The sequence below is a fragment of the Emydura macquarii genome, unplaced genomic scaffold, assembly GCF_026122565.2.
Source record: "Emydura macquarii macquarii isolate MOO-44397 ecotype Brisbane River unplaced genomic scaffold, CSIRO-AGI_Emac_v2 contig_3345, whole genome shotgun sequence".
In the NCBI taxonomy this organism is placed as follows: Eukaryota; Metazoa; Chordata; order Testudines; family Chelidae; genus Emydura; species Emydura macquarii.
The window spans coordinates 1637828-1655368 of NW_027133482.1; the positions used below are offsets into that span (position 1 = coordinate 1637828).

Genomic DNA, 17541 nt, shown 5'->3' on the forward strand with positions numbered 1-17541 from the left:
GTATTGGTGAAACACAGGTGAAAATGAAGTGAAATAAAAAGAAATGCTCTGCCCTGTGTGGTTAGTAACCCCTTGCACTGTTAACAGTGAGATTTAAAAATGCAATCTTTGGATGCATAAACAGAGGAATCTCAAGGAGGAGTAAAGACGTTATTTGACTGCTGTATTGGGCACTGGTGTCCACAGTTCAAGAAGGATGTTGATACATGGGAGAGGGTTCAAAGAAGTGCCACGTGAATGATTAAAGGATTAGAAAACCTGCCTGATAGTGATAAACTAACTAGATGGAATTCATTGAGTTTAACAAAGAGACGGTTAAGGGGTGACTTAATCATGGTCTATATGTACCTACATGGGGACCAACATATAGCAATGGGCTCCTCGGTCTAGCAGACAAAGGTAGAACAGGATCCAATGGCTGGAAGATGAAGCCAAACACATGCAGACTGGGAATGAAACGTCAATTAACAGTGAGGGCAATTAACCATTGGAACAATTTACCGAGGTTCATGGCGGATTCTCCATCACTGGCAATTTTTAAATCACGATGGGTTGGTTTTCTAAAAGATCTCTAGAAATTATTCTGGAGCAATTTCCTGGCGTGGGCTATGTAGGAGGTCAGATTGGATGATAACAGTGAGTCCTTCTGCCCTGACCATCTATGAACATCTAATTTTCTCTTTCATCCTTCAAGCCCTTTGTTTACTTTTGGAATTTCCCAGAGCTTGGACAATGGAAACAGACGGTGCAGTTTCATGTTTGTTTCTAGTCAGTTTTATTTTCAGACTCTCATGTACTAAGGCAAGGCTGAATGTTTGGGTTTCAAAGAGAAAGGTTGAGTCTTCCAGAGGAAAAAATCTACTGTTTGCACTGAAAAGTTTTGGGGAAGAAAAATCCATGGAATTGTTTCTATTGATGTTAGGTTTTGGAAATGTTTGTTTTTTATAAAACTTAAACTGATTTGATTGTCACTTCAGTTATATGTAGCATTTATGAAATGTATTTGAGTTACAAAACACTTTATAAAGACAACCCCCCTGCAAGATAGTACTTCCCTATTATCCCCATTTCACAGATGGGGAAACTGAGGCAGAGAAATTAAATTGTCATAACCACACAGAGTCAGTGTTAGACTTCAGGGATTCTTGGCCCCCCAGTCTTGTGCTCTGGCCACCATTTTTACTAATTGCTTCGTTTGATTCACTCCCTTCGTTTATGTGATTGTGGCTTTGTGCTGTAACACACTGTGGCCACCTGGGACTTTTCATTTCCCATGGTGCTGCACACCACAACCATGCAAAACTCCAAGGCAACACTGGGGATAGGCCCCAGCTCCTCCAGCTCTATGAGCACAGTCCCTCTACCACTTGAGCTAAAGGGAGGTCCGCATTAGCAGTATTGGGCTTATGACACACAGTCAAGCAGTTCTTACAACCAACAGAAGCTGAGTGGTTCTCAACCTTTTCCATACAGGGATCCCTCTTTCATCTAGCTGGGATCCACCTTCTATTTAGCAACAGGGGACGGGCAAGATGATTGATTTCCCTGACACCTCTTCATGCTGTCATGTTGATTACCCAGTGATGGTGGCAAGTGGGCTCAGGCGAGCAAGAGCCCTCTGCTGACACCATGGCTAAAGCGAGACTATTTGCTGGCTCCTGCAGGTGACCCTGGGAAACCCTCCCCTCGTCACTTTGTTTTTCTCCATGTACTGGGATTTGGAAGCTCTTTCCTGAGTGTCATGAACCACGGCAGTAGTCGGGGGGGGTAAGAATCTGTTGGATTTAGTGACTTATCCCTTACTATAACCCAGCCTCTCCCAGCGCATCTTTTATTCACGGTACGCCCACTCACCCACGTTTCTGGAGCTGAGGCAGATGGGACAGTGTGAGGCAGCGTCTAGGACATCCTGACATGACAAGCTGCACTCTGCAGCATCCAGTCAGCATCTGGCACAACCAGAGTTCATTCCATGTTCAAGCACTGGCCTCTCCCCAGCCCGATCTGAACAGAAAAGGACTTCTGGCAGCTTAGGGGAGATTTCCAAAGGAACGCAAGGGAGTTGGGGGCATGTGCCCCTGACAGGCGACGGGCCGTGGCGTCTTAAATCACAAAAGGCACTTTTTGGAAATCATCTCCTCGAAACCTAAGCTGAAGGGGTAGGTTGCCAGGCAGAGTGACACCAAACGGATGGCAGCAGGTTAAGAAGCCCTCTCATGTTCATCTGACTCCTCACTCTCTGCCCTCTCTTCTGTCCTGCTGTTTTATTGATGGAATCCCATCAGTTGAAGTCCTAGTCACTTTCATGTAAGGACTTACAAGGAAGTTCAGGTCCCACCCCTGCCCTTGAGTCTGCTGGACAAATTTTGGGGGTTTTCACCCTTGCGTTTACCTTTACGGTTGTTCTCCCCTCCCTCGTGCAGACAGTGGAGAACCTCATTCAGGTCCCGATCCTGCAGGCCTGCCCCTGAGCCCACCTGCAGTCATAAGTGCACTGACAGGGTGGGGTCCTTTCTCCCCGGGTACTGCAATCCTAGCGGGGTTGCCTGGAACAGCTGCCAGGCAGAAATATGAACTTAAGGGGAGGACGGCCTCCCTTCGAGCCTTGCTGGTGCAGCAGCAAAAGTGGGAAAGGAATGAAGCCAATAAATAACCTCATTGAAACAAACAGCGGGTGGGACTTTATCGGAGCAAACATTCCAGGACCCTCCCAGGGCAAGCAGCTGTGTGCTCATGCTCTCAGGTGGAACGCAGGAACAATTTTCACTTTGTTAATCCCTTGGGGTCAAATCCAGCCCTAGGTCATGCCAGTGACTTTGACCCCCGGCTCTCTGTCCCCTGCGGCTTCCCCACAGCCAGCAACCTGAGCGAGCTGCTTCCCTGCCAGAGGGGCGGTCAGACTCACAAACAAGGCGGGCGGGGCACATCAGACAAGCCATCTGGGGCAGGAGGTAGAGACAGGGCTGATTAGGATTAGATCTACCTGGCCTGGCTAAGCCTCCTCATTGCTGTCAGTCAGGGAAGGACTGGGTCGCTGGACAAGAGGAAACTTCTCTTTCAGTGGGAATGGGGTGCCTAACTCCCAGAGGTGCTCTGAAAACCTCTCCCTGAAGGATTATCTGGTAGCCAAACGGTTAATTAGATACTCTCCCAGCGCACGAAGGCCCTTTTCTATTACTGTGACAAGTGCAGTTGCCTAGCCAATCCATTTACTGAATCAAAGCCAGCGACAGCCAGACTGCGACAAGCTCACGGAGAACTGAGGCAAGAGTTTCTTTCTTTTCCAGCTTGTTTTTAAACCCTCTGTGACTCTCTCCCTCCCCAGGCCCAGCAGCAGAGGTCTGAACCCCGAGCTCTTCTGCCCCCTTCGCTCCCAGTGTACCTGTCCATCTCCAAACACACAGACCAGCCAGAAATTCAGATTCGTAAAAGGGGCCTTTCTCCATTTTATTTTGCTGGAATAAAAATCCTTCACAGTCAGATATCGTTATAGAGAGATAGCTAGAGATACATTATACATATAGATCTTTACATTGATATATACACACATATCTCTATATGGACACACACACACACACACACACATATATATATATCTGTACACGGTAGAAAATCCAAAAGGCAGTGACTCATCACAACATTATAACCTGATGGAGATGAACAACAGACTAGGAGTTGATTGTGAAATGTGCGAGAGGTTTAACAATAGTTTTCTAAATGGATCCAACTTTGCTGTACAAAAAGTCCATTGTTGTTTAAAAAAAAAAAAAAATCTCATTTCTTTAAATACATTTACCAGAGGCACAGTTAATAGAATGGTGTCTGACGGGTCGACAGGAGCCAAACCCAGGTTTATTTTTAGAAATACTTATTCTTTTTAAAGTATTTGTTTTTGTGGATGTTTTTTCAAAGTCTCCTCAGCCGGAGTTCGGAGAGACCCATCAACAGTCAACGCGGAACAAAGGAGAACAGTTTAACTTCTGGTTTGAAGTCACCATAGCGAGTGAGACTTTAAGAAACCAAAACACACAAGGGCAGGACTGAAGGTCAGGACTTACGTTTACAGCAGGGCCATCCAGAGTGCTGCCTGCGGGTCTAGGCAGAGTCCAACAACGCAGTCTGCAGCTAACCTAGCCCCTGCCGCCGGCAGGGCCAGGCTCCAGCCTGCTCATTTGCCAGGTTTTTATTGCTGGTGAACTCAGACAACACGCTAGGCCAGGTCCTCAGCTGGTCAATATTGGCATTTCTCCATTGAAATCAACAGAGCGACATGGATTTCTAGCAGCTAAGGAGCTGGCTCACGGCTCCTGTGAAGGAACGGACACAATACAGAGACAAGCAAATAAGCCATGTGGAGTTAGGTTTGATTTTTAAAACCCAATGTGAATTTAAAGGCAGGCAGGACTGAATCCTGGCAGGTTGCCTGTCACAGGGCCACCTGCGTGGGTGCCCTGGTTCACGGCTTTTAGCAGAGCAAATGTCAGACTCATAGAAGATCTGAGCCAGTGCGAATGAAAACACCCTTCAAAGGTTCCAGCTCAGAACCTGACTCCATCATCACGCAGTAAGAAACTGCCCAGGCATTTCATTTGCTCAGCACACTACGAGCCTTTTGCACCAGGGGGGTAGATCTGCCCATGTGGTTTTGTCCCTCCGGTCATCTGAAAGAAGCCAAGGTGTCACGCTGATAGAGTAGAGAAATACAGTGTCTTCCTAAGGGATGGGCCCAAAAACGATACTCTGGATCCAACCTGCCCACACTTGGACTCTGACCAAGTTTGGATCCCAGTCCAAAATTCAGAGCTGTCCCCATCTCTGTTGGGATCTGAATGTAGCAAACTATGGCTGTGCGAGTACAGACACAATGTTCGTCAGAGGGGACCAAATGGGGACCTTCAATGCTGTAAACACAAGCCCCACCACCGGAGTTAAAGGACTCCACCTTGTCAAGAAGGAGAAAGCTGGTACTGCTGCAGCCACTAAGAGGGAGACATAATCATGCATACAAGGGCCTGATTCATAGCCCACGGAAGGCAGTGGAAAGATTCCCACTTACTCAGATGGAGTTTGAATCAGGCCCGGAGCCAGCGTCTTACACAGACTTTGGGGAGGCACCGATCGCGAGTCAAATTATGCAGTTTGGCCCCATCCCTCATCGTAATGTCATAGTCCTGACTGCAAAGGAAGCAAGCTGTGGCCTGCCTGGGTCTGCCCAGCCATATGTGAAGCAGGGAACAGATACAGTTAAATCTTTCTAGAAAACTGAACATCTTTGTAAGGGAAAGCAAAGCTTGATTTCTTCAGAGAAAATGATTTAAATCCAGAAAAGTATAATCCTTGCTCTGCAGGCACTGGGCCTGACACTGGGCCAAGCTCTGGATTTCATTACAGTCTCTTCTGATATTATTCAAGGGCGGGTACAGGAGTTATAATCGAAACGAACAGACTCACATACCAATTTGATCAACACCCCCAATGGCACCAGCAAAACGGCGGGTGTCTGACTTCGCCCCGGGGCCTGTATTCCATCAGATCTGCTAGGAGAGGCGGCGTTTGCTAATAGTTACCACAGCGCAGGGGCCGAGATAGTCATAGTTTCCCCCCCTTACAGTCAGGTGAAGAGCGACCTGTGGGAGCTGTGAGGGGGCGTGGCAACAGCTGCCTGTGTAGGGACCAGCTGGCACATGAAGTTCTAAGGGAGCCCTTCCGCACTGGCTGCTTGCATGAAGGGATGCTGAGGCGGAGTCCGCACGGTGGCTTGCTGCCAGGTTGCCAGCAAAGCTGCAGCCCCGTTTGAGCCCCCAGCCAATGTGGTGACACGCCACGGGAGAATCCCTCCTGCTAGATGAACGTAGGCGCCTTATGAGAACTAGATCGCTTGGGAGCTAGTCCAGAGCACGCGCCCGGCTGGCACCGTTGTTCCAAGAAATAGGTGCCCACACTGGACAGGGAAATCACGGGGCTCAATAACTGTGCTGGAAAACAGGGCTCAGTCACAGCTCCCGAAGAGGCGATCCTGACCTGGCTGGTAGCTCGCATAGTTCAAGCGATAAACACAGACGGGGTTGACAAGGGCAGATCCTGCTGATAATTGCGTGGCAAAGGAGATGCCAAAGGCAGCGGACTAGTGACAGAAAGTGGCTCCTAAGCAAAGATGGGCAATAATTACTTATTAGTGGGAGATCCAGGCCTTTCTGATACACCCTGTACTCAGGCACCAAGACGCGCCCTGACGGGGCTGACTCTGGCTGGCTTGCCAAGACCGTAGCTAGGAGTTCTAAAGGGAAGGGGAAATGGAGCCGTGGCTCCCAGGTGTGGCATTTCTCAGGGGTGCTTGCCCAGTCCCAGGCAACGTGCAAGAACAGCTTTCATGGTATTTGGAGAAGGGTCCTGGGGCAAATGTCCTGGAGGGGCAGAAGTGGCCATGTGTGCAGATTTTTATGTCTTAGGACTAAAGCAGTAAAAACAGGGGAATTCTTAGCACTATATCAAATCTGGGGCCAACCAGGCCTTCACCATTCTCACTGTGTTGCACATCACGGCAACCAGCCCCAACAGCTCAGTTCCCTACCGCGTGAGCTAACGCCTATCGCCACTAGGTGTGAAAAGTATAGTTCCAATGCCACCCAGCAGCGGGCAGTAGTTCACACGCATTTGTCTGATCACTACAGAACATGCTAGTATGTACCTTGTGCCAACCCAGGGCCTATTCTGGCCTGGAGCCCAGACTTGATCGGTGAGATATCACTACCTCCCGGAAGTTTATTCTTTGCCAGGTACATTTAATAAGTTCTCTCCTTTGAGGCGAGGGGCACAAGGGGATGCGGGAAGGAAGGAAAGCTTGTTCTCTTTGTTTTCCCATAGCACTTTCAAAAATGGGTCTATTTAAGGCAGTACTTTATATTTTTCCAACCCCTTTCATCTGGAGATCTCAAAGCACTTTACAAACCACTAAAGAAGTAGCACCCTGCTGAGGCAGGGAAGGAGTATTATCCCCATTCTACAATTGGGGAAACTGAGGCACAGAGAAGTGATGGGACTTGCCCAAGATCATCCAGCAAGTCAGCAGCAGTGCTGGGAACTGAATCCAGATAGTCCCAGTCGTTAATCACTAGACTGTGCTTCCTAGGGCGGATGAGAACAGTCAGGTCGGCAGAGAAATACAGGAAGGGGAAAACCTATGAGTCTCATTTCACTACATGCTGCAATTGGTCCGTTAAGGAGCCCAAGTTGGGGACACGTGATGAGCACGTTGGTCACTTCTGAGCTAAGGTGGGCTGAGTCTATCCAGACATGCCAAGCAGGGGACGTGAAAACCGCGTTCAGGTTTTGCCTCTGAAATCTTTTGTTCCGTAATAACCTGGGCATTAAGGAACTTCCAGGCATGGGCTGTAGGGAGAGAGAGACAGTGACACTCCCAGGACCCAGTGCTGCTGCCAGCTGCTAGTTTACGATAAACAGAGTGGCTTAGATTCCCAATCCACCTCCCGCCGGAGTCCGTGGGAGTAAAATGGGGCCCTGCGTTTGGCACAGGCCAATCCTATAAACCCTGTGCTCATACAGCCCCTCAACTCCAAGGATCTCACCATGCTTTCGCAGGTGGGGAAACTAAGCCAGAGATGAAGAGACTTGCCCAAGTCAGCACTAGAACTGGGAAAAGAACCGAGGTCTCTCAACTCCCTTTCCCCAGCTCTCACCACTGGTCCACACTGCCTTGTCACGGACCGAATCCTGCGGGTCCTTCCTCGGGGTGTGTTGCTCCAGTACGAGTTGCAGAAATTGGCCGGGCCTTTCCAAGTAGAGGAAGTTTTGATCAACGCTTATTTCCCTAATGGACTCTGACCCCTTTCCCAGTGCATGGATTCTCCTCTGCAACCTCGCCCCTAACGCCCTCTCAGCATCGTCTACCATTTGCAAACGAAGGGACCGGTTCCAAACCCGTAATTCAAACACCCTAACTAGGTCTTTGGTCGTGACAGCCCTGGGGGCATCATCTCACACAAGCTATAAGGTGCCATCAACAGAAGGAAACCCTGGAGCATGCTAGACTATGAGTCACGTTCCTGGCCACTGCAGTCAGGTAGATGGGGCAATTGGGCCAGCGGCAGAGTTCAACAGTGGGTTTCCTAAGAGGAGGTCCCTCTCTGGGCATTTCTTCTGAGCGTCCAAGTCTCAGAAGAATGGAGGGAGCTTCATGGCCTTGTCAAGGTGGGCTTTGGGGAACCCTCAGGTCCCCCACTGGACTATCAATGGCCAGAAGGAACACAGAAAAGCAGGACAGCAAAGGCCTGATCCAGGGAGACGGAGAGACTCCTATTGGAGTCCACGGGGGTTTGAGGGTGCTGAGCACCTCGTAGGATCAGGCCTGTAGTCCAGGACTTAGCTCTTGACAATGACTTCTGCTCCTACTGTCAATGCCAGTCAGCTACAGAGAATTCACAGAGGTTTCTTTTCTTTTTTGTTTTGTTTAATAATCATATATACAGAACAAGACCATTATTTACATCCAAGTACACTTGTCTCTGTATAACTTAGCAGCATATAGTATATGATTCGGTTCCTATTTCGGTTAATAAGCACTTCACACACAGAAAACCGTCAGTGATTTCCCTACAGTTTGATGCAGTCTCATCTGCAGCGATGTGGTTGATCGCCGGTCAGTAGATTGGTGGAAGGTAAGCAGTATTGGGCATAGGTAGGTGCGCAGTAACATCAGCGTTTTTCTCTTTAATCTTTTCCCATACCTCTGTGAAGCCATTACACACCTGCTGATCTGGAGATGAGCCAAAACGATGCCAGTGTGACATCTTAAAGCAACAGAAGCAAAATCATGGAAGAAAACCAAACACACAGTGGGTCTGGTTCTTCCCACCCTTACACGAGTGTAGCTCATCTGAGCCGAATCTTCAGCTACCGTCAATGCCTGGCTCTGAAGCAATGAAGTTATGCTGATTCATACCAGCTGAGGATCGGCCCTTCAGTGGAGTCCTTAATGATCAGAACCTCTGCTTTACAACTTGTCAGCAAGAGGCACCTCCAGCAGCACCGTGAGCTCACTGTGGCATTAGTTCAGTGCTGACCGGGGAAGGAAGGGCGCCCTTTACTGAATCACCAGCATAACTTCCAAAGAAGCGCACCTTGGGTATCCTGTGCAGCTCTCCCACCATAGGAAGGCAGACTCAGCGCTGCTTAGGTCAAGAGATCTAAGCAGATCCCCATCCAAGGTGATGCATCTGCAGGGAGAATGGTAATGACACACGACCAGAGGGGTGAGAATAAGCATTTCCGCCTTTAAGGCGGAAACTCGCAACCTTTGTCCGTAAGTGGCTTTGTTGTCCCTGAAGTCGGCACATCGTCCAGCACATTGAGGCCATTTATCACCTGTCAGCTTTGGTGGGGATCAGGGACACGAAGGGCACAGGATTCTGCACTTGCTGGCATGCCGGCAAAACACCTGCTTACAGGATTTGCAGGGTAAGTAACATCAAACGGGGCCCTCAGCCTCCCTCGCATAACGGCCACCTGGGGGTGTCACACGCAAGGAGCAATTCACAGCCCCAAACATCCTGCAAAAATGGTGACCTGGCTGCGTCTGACTTGTTAAAGCATCTGGCTAGTTTGCCTAGGAAACAGAGCCAGTTAAAGAAGGAGCAGTGGAGCGTTCCAGGTTCAGCTTTTTCTCTGACGTCCCTTTGCACTGACTGATTCCTGTCACAGCCTTAGTGTCACTTGGGCATCACCAGATCCTCAGCTGATTTCAACGGAGTGACACCGATTTACAATAACTGAGGTTCTGGCCCAGAATATTCACCCCGAGCCTCAGTGGTGTACGCTGGACATTAAGGGAGCTCTTAAAACACGTCACCTACTTGCTTACTGCAAAGATCTGGGATGCTACAGTGCATTGGATAAATATGTATTTAGGGGTCTTTTAATGGCTTCCCTCTTCTGCAACACACTGAGGATATGTCTACACAGCATCTAGACACCTGCGGCTGGCCTGGGCCAGCCAACTCGGACTCATGGGATTCAAGCTATGGGGCGGTTTCCCTGCTGGGACCCTCTCCCCCTTGCAGGGTCCTAGAACCCAGGCTCCAGCCCGAGCCCGGAAGTCTACACTGCAATGAAACAGGCCCGTGGCCCGAGCCCGCTAGCCTGAGTTGGCTGACCCTCTTCGCCGTGTACCCCGAAGGAGCTTTCAGGAGGCATAGTCACTATTTATTTAGGGAATGTTTCAAGCCGGCAGAACATGTAACTCTGTAATCAGGAACCGTTCTGCGCTCGCTAGGCATCAGGAGGAATCGCAGGTGCGCATTGAGTGGGTAGAACAGGGCGCTCTGGATGGCATCAGTGTGAACTGCTGCCTGATGCTAACACAGATTAACATCAGGCCACAAACACGCCCAACAGCTGATTCTCACAGAGTAACACCTTTGGGCCTTTTAGAACGATCAAGTGAAATCTGGGCCCCACTGAATTCAGTGGGAGTTTTCCCATCAACGTCCTTTGAAGCAGAATTTCACCCAGAGTAATGGAAGCGATCTAGTGGGTCATCGGGCTCGTCCCATGCTGAGTGCAGATACTGTTCCCTGAGACATCCTCTCGTGAAATGGTGGCCTGAAAAATTACGTGTAAAGTTGATCTGAAAGCCGTTAAAACTATTTGTGGCTGCTCAGCACTTTTCCTTTCCATCCAAGGATCTCAAAGCCCTTTGTGAAGAGGAACGAATCCATCCCTGTGAAGTAGGGAAGGACGGTTATCCTACTTTAACGCATGGGGAAACTGAGGCACAGCAAAATGACTTGGCACAGTCACACAAACAGAAATCAGCCCCCCACCAAAGACCATAACTCGTTAAGACAACTAACTCTGGGGATTAGGGAACTCAGGCCCTCACACTGACTGAGGGGGATTCAGGGCGGTTGGCCCGTTGCAGGATCCAGTCCGCACAGAGTACGCGGGTGGCCAGCTCCAGTCAAGTCAAGAGAGCGACTCGGATTCATGCCAGCTGAGGAACTGGCTCAGCTCATTTAAAAGTGACCAAACTAGGGCCCAGCCTCGTGCACACTCAATCAGCATTCGCACACCCACTCGGCACTGGCAGACCCAGCTGGCCCAGGTCTGCCTCCAGCAGGCCATTTGCGCAGCCACACCCTCGAATGGGTGTGAACTGGGCGTGCCAATTAGATGCCCCACCCCCAGGCGCAGAATGTGGAATTGCGCCCGTGACTTGCACCTGCCTGCTGCTGAAAGCCAGGCTGCAGCTTGCTGGGAACCGTAACCGCAGGCGCCAGGGAGGGAAAACGACGCCCAGACGTGGAAATGGCGCCACGTCGAACAGCGGCAGAAGCGACACGCGAATGTGCTAGCTGAGCCCCGCTGTACGCTGCTCTGTGCACACAGCCTCAGCCCTCTGCCCCGGCACCCGGCCCTTGGTATTGCCGACTCCGCTGCCCAGCCGGGGGGGGGGGGGGGGGGGGAGGATTAACGACCGGCGCCTGGAACACGATTACAAACGGGCAGCAAAGCGAGAAATCAAGCTTACAAGGCTAATGCAAGGTCTCGTCCCTCGTTAACATCGGGATGCAATAAAGCCCCCTGCTCAAGCCCTTGCTGACGGGGGCTGGGGAGCAACGCCTCCTCGGACACTCTCCTGTCTCTGCAGACAGTAGCTAAGCTTGCTCCTCTTCAAGTCACTGAGAGTTTTGACACTGATCTGGCTCCGATTGAATTTAACCTCCCTCCTACTGTAAGCGCTTCTGGTCCCCATACCTGGGCTCCAGTGACTGCATTCAGAGCCGGACTCTTCTCTCAGAAGGATGCTATACTGCAGTCACTCCAGCTCCTGATTTAGAGCCTCATCCAAAGCCCATTAAGTTAATGAGAAGCTTTCCACTGGGCTCTGCATTAGTATGTTCAGCCCATCTCCGAGAGCCAGGCCCACTCCTTGTCCTACATAGCCCACCCCAAGCCCAGGGTGGTGCCATTTGGCCATCAATCAAAGACGATTTCTTGGGCAGCCGGTTTGGGCTCGTCTCTGGCACAGCTGGTTTCACAGATATTTGCTTTCGTTTTTGCAGGACTGCCACAGTATGTTTTCTTTGCCACCCCTGACACAAGAGAAGCAGTGGGAAAACTGAGGAACCCTCCAGATCAATTGCTGTTTCCCAGGACAGGCTGCAACGGGGCCATCCTGCTAGAAACCTTCCCTTGTGCAGCAAGTGAATTGTCTCCCACCAGCACCCCCAGCTGCCCATGCTGGCGCATGCTCACTGGGCAAAGTCAGCTGGAAAACAACAGACAAAGGCTCTGAGAACTGGTCAGTTTCCCCTTTCTCCCGCGAGCCCTGCTTGCTAAATACTGTGTTTTTCACCAAGATGTTCTAGATCCCAACCGAAGTTTAAGACCCCTGGGGAACTGTGAGCCGCCAGATCGTAGTGCGAGCTCAGCTAAGGGGATATTGGAAAATGAGCAGCTTCAATTCTTTTCTCGGCTGCTTTTTTCCGGACAGCTGAGCCTGCCTCGTCCTGCCGTTCTTGGTGATTTCACAGCCAGGCCTCAACTCTCATTGAAATCACTGCGCAGGGGGTTGTGGCACTGCTCCTTCTACACCCTAACATATCATTGGTCCTATCTCTTCCTCTGGAACAGCACACTGGGTCTCGTTCTCAGTTACACGGAGTCCCCCGCACACCACTGCTTCACTCCGAGTCCCACCTTTACACTTCCAGAGGGGTGTGACACATCCTGAGCTGGAGAGAGAAGCAGGCCCATTGATGGGTGACTGTTGCCCTTGGATCTATGTGTGAGACTCAAGGATTGTGCACCAGGCAGAACTGGGCCCCGGGGATTTTACTGCAGCCCCGATTCAGCACGGTGCTTAAGCACACGCCTAGCTTCAAGCATTGGCTCACGTTCTTAAAATCAGGCACACAGCTGAGCACGTTGTTGAACTGGGGCCTAAGTTACTTATGATACAGTGATATGTGATAGATCAGTGTATTAGCAATGCTGGGGTCTTACCTCCTGCCACAGCTAGCCACGGTGCTGATGCTTGCTCACTAGCACAGCTGAGTCTGCAAACGTGTGGGTGGTTTCCTGAGGCCCTTCTGTAACTAGACCTCCTCTACAGGGAACAGCAGCAAGGGGAAATGCAACCCTGGCACCTTTCTTTAGGAAATGGGATAGTGTCACCACCTGGCATCCTTCCCGGGTGAATTTCTGGTTTGGATAAACATGCAATGAGTTGGATGCTTCTCTGAAGCTTAGTCAAAATTCTTTTCCCTGGGATCTCTCATCTGGGGGAATGGGAATTGCTGCCTGAATTTCTAGGGATTCCTTATTTTGGCCAGGTGAGAAATACAGGAAAAATTAGTGGGCTTTGCTACAATCTACCATTTCTGCTCCTAGTCCTGGTCACTGCCAAGAAGTGGAGGGGGGACGTGAATGTAAATAATAAAGTGAAAACGCACCAGGTTTTTGAAACCTAGAACGCATCTCTCGGTTCATTTTGGGCAAGGGGTGGTGTCGGCTCTTTGGACCGGACCTGGCTTCTTCTAACCCCTAGTGACATCGTGGACCCTGGCAATTGTTACCCATGCATTTGGCCATAGAGACTTATCTGAATAGGGCCAATGCCTGGTTTAACTGAATTCAATGGCAAACCTCCTACTGACGTCATTGGATTAGGCTGTAAGACAAGTATCATCCAGCTAGGATACCGTGAAGCTGAACTGCACGTTTCTGCTGATCCCGAGAGCTTTGTTCTATTAGCCAATGTGGCTAAAATGCCCTGAAAAACCCTGTCACTTTACCCTGTTTTGCTGCATGTACCAATGGGGGGAGGGGGGAGGGAGGGAAACAGAGGCACGGGGACTTGATGATGGTGGAGGGGATGGCAGCACGTAGTGAAGTAACAGTCACGGCAGATTCCAAAAGGGCCCCTGGGCCCTCATTAGCTGTGCTAGAAGAAACAGATGTAGCATCATCGATAGAATAACAATGTACACCCACAGTTAGTTTACCTACAGCGCACTGAAGAACATGATAAGGGTGGGAGATTCGGTGCGTTCACACCTCTGGAAAGATAGCATGTTATCCTTAGGAAGATCACTGGCTGGCAGTAGGTAGTACATGCACAGTAATAAAATTACGTTTTTTTGACTGGTCCCTTGTTAGATCTCAGTGGACTCTATTCGCTCTAGCCTGGATGGAGTCCATGGTTTTTTCTCCTCCGTGTAAGGCGGGCTGGTGGCCTTGCTGGTCATCTCATTCACCTTGTGCTCCAGGAGCTGGTTCTTCTGGTACATCTCCACGTAGTTCAGCTGCAGCTGCTTCTGGTATTTGATCACCTTCTCCTTCTCTTCCTGCCACGTGCGCCGCTCCTCCTCAAAGTCCATCACCTGCTGCTCCCGCTGTTGGCGCTCTAGCTTCAGCTCCGTTTGGAGCCGCTCCACTTCCTTCTTCAGGGCGTTCACGTTGTCTTCGCTCTGGCGCTTCATCTTGGCCTCGTCGCTCTCGCAGGCCAAAGGGTCCCTTAGCTTCTCGGTGAGCTCTGTGTTGAAATGGTCGTGGTGCCCCAGGCCGGCCAGCGTCTGCTTCAGGCCCGAGACCTCCAGCTCACAGTGGCTGAGTTTTTCCCTTAGCATCTGCACCTCATTCATCTTTCTCTGCAGCTCATTCTCGCAGACCTCCAGGTTGACGGTCTTGGAGCTGTAGGAGTCTTTCAGGGTGAGGATCTGCTCCTCCTTCTCTCTCAGGAAGTTCTTACCTTCTTTGAGCTGGGTCCGCAGCCCCACTATCTCATTCAGTTTCTGAGAGACGTCAGCTTGGGAATCCTTCAGTTGTTGCTTGAGCAGTGAGATCTCACCAGCCTTCTGGCACACCTGGAAGAGCAAGTGAGAGATATTCACGAGAGCGCAACATGAGAAACAGAGAGCCATGTTCACTTGGTGAACGAGGGGCCGATACTCCTCTCCAGTACCATGGGGCTTATACCTGGGAAACCACAGAATCATAGATTAGGGTTGGAAGGGACCTCAGGAGGTCATCTAGTCCAACCCCCCTGCTCAAAGCAGGACCAACCCCAACTAAATCATCCCAGCCAGGGCTTTGTCAAGCCAGGCCTTAAAAACCTCTAAGGATGGAGATTCCACCACCTCCTTAGGTAACCCATTCCAGTGCTTCACCACCCTCCTAGTGGAAAAGTTTTTCCTAATATCCAACCACATTGAATTGAGTGGAGTTATACCAGCACACAGCCCGTGTAATGGAGTGGAGAATCAGGCCTTAGATGTTTGCATGTGACTGTATTGCCTGACACTGGTGCACCTAGAAATGTACTTATTTTACCGGATTCTCTCATTAACAAACCGCTTGCCCGGGGCCTGATCCAAAGCCCACTGAAGTTAATGAGAGTTTTTCCAACAACAGAGTCACCTCAGAACCACCATTCCTTCTGCCTCTCACCAGCACTGGACTTGAACCACGAAGCACAGGAATTGGGAGCGGACACTTTAGAACGTAATCAGCTGATAGCAACTCACTTTTATATAGTTCTTCCCTTCCTGAAAGTTCCTAAAGCACTTTATAACCTGAACACAGGGATCACTGCACCACTTACTGAAATGCGGCCCCATATGGGGTTGGAACATAGCCACTGGTTATGAAGAATAACACCATATCCTATAAAGGAATCAGGCAGGTAAATTTAAATTACTCACACTGGATGTGGACAGCACATCTAATGCTGTTGCAGAAAAGTGCCATGGGGTCTTCAGTGGCCAGCTAAAAGGGAGGAGTGCCCATAGCACCGATGGCAGCACATGCACGCTGCAGATGTCCCATATCAGCACCAAACTCATCTGGCCCTGCTTAAGTTAGCAGCGTTAACAGGGTCACGTGTGCCGGGGCAGGATCCCAACAGAAGATAATCCAGTCCCCCGTCTCCATGCACTCTGTGGTTTTAGAAACCCTGCATTTGCAAATATTACTTGGCTGTCTGCAAATTTTACAAGTGACAAGCGCCTCGATCGCCATGGGAAGATCCACTGACTGCAGAGCAGAAGCACATTATGAAAGTGGTAACCACCCTCTGGCCCTGTGTTTGTTCTGTACATCTTCAAGTGTCTTTCTCCTGACTTCTGGGAAATGTGGGTGTGCAATGCCGAACCCTTCTTCTTTCCTGGTTGCTAGCAGAATTGGAAGATTTTCGGAGTGGCTCCTTGACCCCTCCACATGCCCGTGTGTGTCTGAAACCAATCTGTCCCCCTCTCCCTTCATCGCAGCCCACCCCATTTTTCAAATGTGGGGAAGGATCTTTGCCAACCTCCCAAGATAAGGCTACGAGGCCTCGCTCGATAACAAGGATTGCTAAGCGCGCACAGTTATTAACAGCAGCCAGTGCAAGAGCTGGGAGTAGGATGCATGATTTCCACCTGGTTCCTAGTCCAGTATATCTTCCCCTAAGCCAAAGGGGTGGCAGCAGCAGCTGCTAATGCTGTGCCTGGGAAGGTGCTCATATGTGTATAGCTAATTCCTGTCCTAGAAGGAGAATCTTTATACCAGTATAACTGTGTCCACCACTAGGGGTTGTACCAGTATATCGGGTAAATATGCACAGCTATACAGGTACCAAATCTGTACGTAGACCAGGCCTAGCCCATAGAAAGCAATGCAAGGCCTGGATGTGTGCTTGGTGTGGCTGGCATGGGAGTAGCCCTACAGGGCCTGGGAGCATGTTCAATGGAGATGGACTGTTCAGAGATTTTACCAGCTCTGCTAAGCATGTGCAAATGGTGATTGTCAGCGGCTTTCTAACTTGGCCAAATCAGAATGGCTTTTTGTAGGGTGAGTAAAGGAGAAGTCCTTGACCCGAGAATTATCTCCCTTCTAAATTTTATTGTTCCCGATCCAGTGCACAGAGGTAATAGAGTTCTTAAAAAAAAACCAAAAAAAACCCCAACAAAAAACCCCGCCAAAAATCCAATCCAAACCAACCAACCAACCAAACAAAACCACATTAGGGCACAAATGTTAACGCTGGCAAAACTACTTCTTTTTGGCTAACTTTGTTCTTGGAAATGGCTGACGTTTTCTGATACTTACTGAAAAAAATAAAATCAGCCGGAGGCAGAGACCAGGCATGAAAAATTTCTGCCTGGATTGTTAAAGTTTGGTAAACGTATTAGCAATTGAACACTGGGTCTGATAATGAAAAAAAGTGTTAGGAAGCTTTAACTATAGGAGTCACTGCCAGCTTTCTCTTTCTTTCTCTTTCTCTTTTATAAATAAAAAACAAAGCATTTGAGCTGTGAATTCAAGGGTTTGTCTAAACACAGGAATTCCAACAGTTTAATTTAAACTGGTTTAAAAACTGATTTACTTAAGATAGTGCAAACCCCTATGTGGACACACATCAGTTTAATCCGGATTTACATCAGTTTAGCTGCTACCGATCAGCTGAACCAATATAAATCAGGTTTAAACCAACTGAAGAGGGTGCACGTGCAAAGTTGTACTGGTTTAACTAAAATCAGTTAA

The 17541-nt window shown here is 49.6% G+C and overlaps 1 protein-coding gene across 5 annotated transcripts in view; it reads right to left on the reverse strand.

Annotated features, from left to right (window-relative positions):
• Window positions 1-8980: 8980 nt before the first annotated feature.
• LZTS3 (leucine zipper tumor suppressor family member 3) overlaps window positions 8981-17541 on the reverse strand; it is a 105302-nt gene continuing 96741 nt past the window's right edge. For all 5 annotated transcript variants that reach the window (XM_067533625.1, XM_067533622.1, XM_067533624.1 and 2 more), the window contains one exon: window positions 8981-14885. In XM_067533625.1, coding sequence (XP_067389726.1) covers window positions 14175-14885 — 711 coding nt within the window. In that variant the 3' untranslated portion in view covers window positions 8981-14174. The remainder of the gene's footprint in view (window positions 14886-17541) is intronic.